This window comes from Cucurbita pepo, unplaced genomic scaffold, assembly GCF_002806865.2.
Source record: "Cucurbita pepo subsp. pepo cultivar mu-cu-16 unplaced genomic scaffold, ASM280686v2 Cp4.1_scaffold001401, whole genome shotgun sequence".
Taxonomy (NCBI): Eukaryota; Viridiplantae; Streptophyta; class Magnoliopsida; order Cucurbitales; family Cucurbitaceae; genus Cucurbita; species Cucurbita pepo.
Window position 1 is genome coordinate 1,348 of NW_019647571.1, and position 4,310 is coordinate 5,657.

General features: G+C 40.7%; 1 protein-coding gene across 1 annotated transcript; it reads left to right on the plus strand.

The window, feature by feature from the left end:
• The first annotated feature begins 385 nt into the window (after positions 1 to 385).
• On the plus strand, positions 386 to 4,304 carry LOC111786308 (importin subunit beta-1-like). The gene is made up of 3 exons (XM_023666617.1): positions 386 to 538; positions 1,171 to 3,594; positions 3,712 to 4,304. Exons 2-3 carry the CDS (start codon positions 1,178 to 1,180, stop codon positions 3,908 to 3,910), a joined length of 2,616 nt encoding a protein of 871 aa, XP_023522385.1. The 5' UTR covers positions 386 to 538; positions 1,171 to 1,177; the 3' UTR covers positions 3,911 to 4,304.
• Positions 4,305 to 4,310: the final 6 nt, after the last annotated feature.

Sequence of the window (4,310 nt, forward strand, 5' to 3'; positions counted from 1 at the left end):
TTTTTTACTGTGGTCACTAAATATCAAAAACTTATTACACAAAATTTTATTTTTTTAGAACCGTTAAAAAGTATAATTTTATTTCTCAAGGGTAAAAAAAAAAAAAGGACATTTCACTTATTTTACCGTAAGGCTTTTTTGTCAAAGATTTGTTTAGTACTTTTTTTGTAAAAAAATAATAAAAAAATAATTTGTTTTCGTCTGGTCTCGCAAGGCAACAATAACGTTGTTATTTTATTGGTTTGACAAGTCAGACCTAAAATGCATCCGAAATGAAACCAAATGCATCCGAAATGAAACCAAATGCATCCGAAATTCACTCGTAAATTATTACATTGGAGCGAAAAATAAAATAAAATAAAAAATAAATTTAGTTTTTAGCATTTCAAGTCCAGCCTTTGCGCTCTTCCAGTTTCTTCTCCTTCTTCTTCCTCTCGCCCATTCCCTTCCTCTTCCTCTAGGGTTCCTCCAACTGCCGTCTTTTCGCTCTTCCACAGTCTTCTTCTTTCTTGCAATTCCTTCAATTCTCCCATTCCAGGTATTGATTTCTCTTCTACCTTCAAAACCCCCTTGTGTTTTTGCTCATTGGGTTTCATTTTGCTTACTGATTTTCTGCCGTTTTGATCTGTGCATTTTCTATTCAATTTCTCCCGATTTATGCCTTTTCTGTTTTGTATGTTAAATTGGATTCAGTTCTCGATGTATTTCCTATTGCCTTGGGAGTATCAGTGTTTTTGTTTTTTATTTTCAAGTGTGACGAGTTTGTTGCAGTGGTCTGTGTCATTACATTCAGCTCATTTCGATCCTGTGAAATTTTGTTATCGTTTTTATTTGTTGTGGTTTGAACTGGAAGCGCTTTAATATCGGCGTACACGGTGGGTTAATTTAACTTTAAGGGCCGGATTCTCCATAGATCACCTGCAGTTCAATTAGTTTTGTGATTGTTTGGTTGCGCTGTTGAGATTTGAGATCTGGGTTTAGGTTCTTTGTATTTGAGTTTTGTGATTGATTGATATATTTGGTTTTTGTCTTTTCTTTTAAGATTTCTTAATGAGCTTTTAGGATTTGCTGATTATTTGTGTACTAAATGGATTTGTGAAATTTAAGCTGTGGTGCAAGTACTAATTGTCTCAATTAACAATTTATAGACAAATTATTTCTGTCTTTCAGGTGAAATATGGCATTGGAGGTTACGCAGGTTCTTCTGAATGCACAGTCAATAGATGCAGCTGTGAGGAAGCAGGCAGAAGACAGTTTAAGGCAATTCCAGGAGCAAAACCTTCCTATTTTCTTGCTGTCTCTCTCTGGTGAATTAGGAAATGAGGAAAAGCCAGTCGACAGTCGTAAATTAGCAGGTCTGATACTTAAGAATGCATTGGATGCCAAGGAACAACATAGAAAATTTGAGCTTATTCAGAGATGGTTATCCCTGGACAGCAATGTGAAGACCCAGATAAAGACTTGCTTGTTGAATACGCTGTCTTCAGCAATAGCTGATGCTAGGTCCACATCTTCTCAAGTCATTGCGAAGATTGCAGGCATTGAGTTGCCTCATAAGCAATGGTCTGAATTGATAGGTTCACTATTGTTGAATGTTCATCAACAATCATCACATGTCAAGCAAGCGACCTTGGAGACTCTTGGTTATTTATGTGAGGAAGTTTCTCCAGACGTGATAGATCAAGATCAAGTGAATAAGATATTGACTGCTGTTGTCCAGGGAATGAATGAATCTGAAGGAAACAATGATGTTCGACTTGCTGCTACTCGGTCACTGTACAATGCCCTTGGGTTTGCTCAAGCAAACTTTAGCAATGATATGGAGCGTGATTATATCATGAGAGTTGTTTGTGAGGCCACACTATGTCCTGAAGTGAAAATACGCCAGGCAGCTTTCGAATGTTTAGTTTCAATTGCATCAACATACTACGACAAGTTAGCTCGCTACATCCAGGATATTTTTGGCATTACCGCAAAGGCTGTTAGGGAAGATGAAGAACCTGTTGCTCTTCAGGCCATTGAATTCTGGAGTTCTATTTGTGATGAGGAGATAGATATCTTGGAAGAGTATGGGGATGATTTTACTGGGAATTCTGATACACCGTGCTTTTATTTTATCAAGCAGGCACTACCTGCGCTTGTGCCTGTGTTACTTGAGACACTTCTTAAGCAAGAAGAGGATCAGGATCAAGATGAAGGGGCTTGGAACATTGCCATGGCTGGGGGAACATGTCTTGGGCTAGTTGCACGGACGGTGGGAGATGATATTGTTCCGCTTGTGATGCCATTCATTGAAGAGAACATAACAAAATCAGATTGGAGGCAGAGGGAGGCAGCCACTTATGCTTTTGGTTCAATTTTGGAGGGGCCTGCTCCAGAAAAATTAATGCCCATTGTTAATGTGGCCTTATCGTTCATGCTGACTGCCTTGACTCAAGATCCAAATAACCATGTGAAAGATACGACAGCATGGACCCTTGGACGGATATTTGAATTCCTTCATGGCTCAAATATAGATACCCCCATTATTCATCAGGCAAACTGCCAACAGATCATTACAGTTTTGCTTCAGAGCATGAAGGATGTGCCAAATGTCGCAGAGAAAGCCTGTGGTGCCCTCTATTTTCTTGCTCAAGGTTATGAAGATGTTGGGCCGGCATCTCCTCTAACTCCATTTTTCCAAGAAATTGTTCAGTCCCTTTTGGCTGTTACTCACAGAGAAGATGCTGGGGAATCACGTTTGAGGACCGCTGCATATGAAACATTGAATGAAGTTGTGCGGTGCCAAACTGATGAAACAGCTCCAATGGTGTTGCAACTGGTTCCTGTAATTATGATGGAACTGCACAATACTCTTGAGGGGCAAAAACTTTCATCTGATGAAAGGGAGAGACAGGGGGAACTACAAGGCCTGCTTTGTGGGTGCTTACAAGTTCTTATTCAGAAGCTAGGATCATCAGAGCCTCATAAGTATGCCTTTATGCAGTATGCGGACCAAATAATGGGACTTTTCCTAAGGGTATTTGCTTGCAGAAATGCCACTGTACATGAGGAAGCAATGCTGGCGATTGGAGCCCTTGCCTATTCAACTGGCCCAGATTTTGGGAAATACATGACCGAGTTCTATAAATATTTAGAAATGGGACTCCAGAATTTTGAGGAGTACCAAGTTTGTGCCGTCACTGTAGGTGTGGTAGGGGACATATGCAGGGCGTTGGAGGATAAGATTTTGCCGTACTGTGATGGAATTATGACTCAGCTGCTCAAGAATTTATCCAGTGATCAATTGCATCGTTCCGTTAAGCCCCCTATTTTCTCTTGCTTTGGTGATATAGCACTTGCTATAGGGGAGAACTTTGAGAAGTACTTGATGTATGCCATGCCCATGCTTCAAAGGGCAGCAGAGTTATCTGCACACACCGCAGGTATTGATGATGAAATGACCGAGTATACAAATTCTTTGAGAAATGGGATTTTGGAAGCATATTCAGGGATCTTCCAAGGTTTCAAGAGCTCTCCAAAAACTCAGCTTTTGGTCCCTTACGCACCTCATATACTTCAATTCTTGGATAGCATTTACATCAGAAAAGACATGTAAGTTCTTTCTGAGCTCTCTCTCTCTCTCTCTCTCTTTCTCCCCCTGTGTGTGAATATGTGTTTCCATAAAGTGGAATTGTTTGTTTGATGTTTTCATACTTGTTTTTCCTGCAGGGATGAAGTTGTTATGAAAACTGCCATTGGCGTCCTTGGAGATCTAGCGGACACACTGGGGAGCAACGCTGGTACTTTGATTCAGCAATCTGTCTCGAGCAAAGACTTTTTAAGTGAATGCTTGTCCTCCGATGACCATTTGATTAAAGAATCTGCTGAATGGGCAAAGTTGGCCATCAGCCGTGCCATTTCAATTTAGCCTTCTGCTGGTTGGCAAATTCTTTTTTCTTGTTTTTGTCACATTTGAAGTCCTTGCATGCATATGGGTGGGTGTGTTGAGTTGGGGTCCGGATTGCATCTTACAAGTCTTCACTCACAGGGCAACAGGAAGCTGTTCACTTCTAGTTGTCACTACTAACTCTTGCATCATCATGAAAGCATTGCTAACTCATGCATTAGCAGCATCAAGTCGGGTTCTAGTATGTCATGGTAGAAGTAGGAGGAGGGTGCGCGCCATTAGCTCCCCCAGTTCATATGGCGTGGTTGATTCAAATTGTATCTCTGACTTGAGATAGTGTCCAACCTAGTGGGGTATGGTTTTGGGTTGTGGAAATGGATCGAGTACAAGGAGTTGTGTGTTCACTCACTTGTTCTGCCCC

Excerpts from the sequence above, each read along its gene's own strand:
- LOC111786308 (XM_023666617.1), top strand. The coding sequence starts at position 1,178 with ATGGCATTGGAGGTTACGCAGGTTCTTCTGAATGCACAGTCAATAGAT. Across the intron at positions 3,595-3,711 it reads ATTTACATCAGAAAAGACAT|GGATGAAGTTGTTATGAAAA; the intron begins GTAAGTTCTTTC and ends TTTTTCCTGCAG.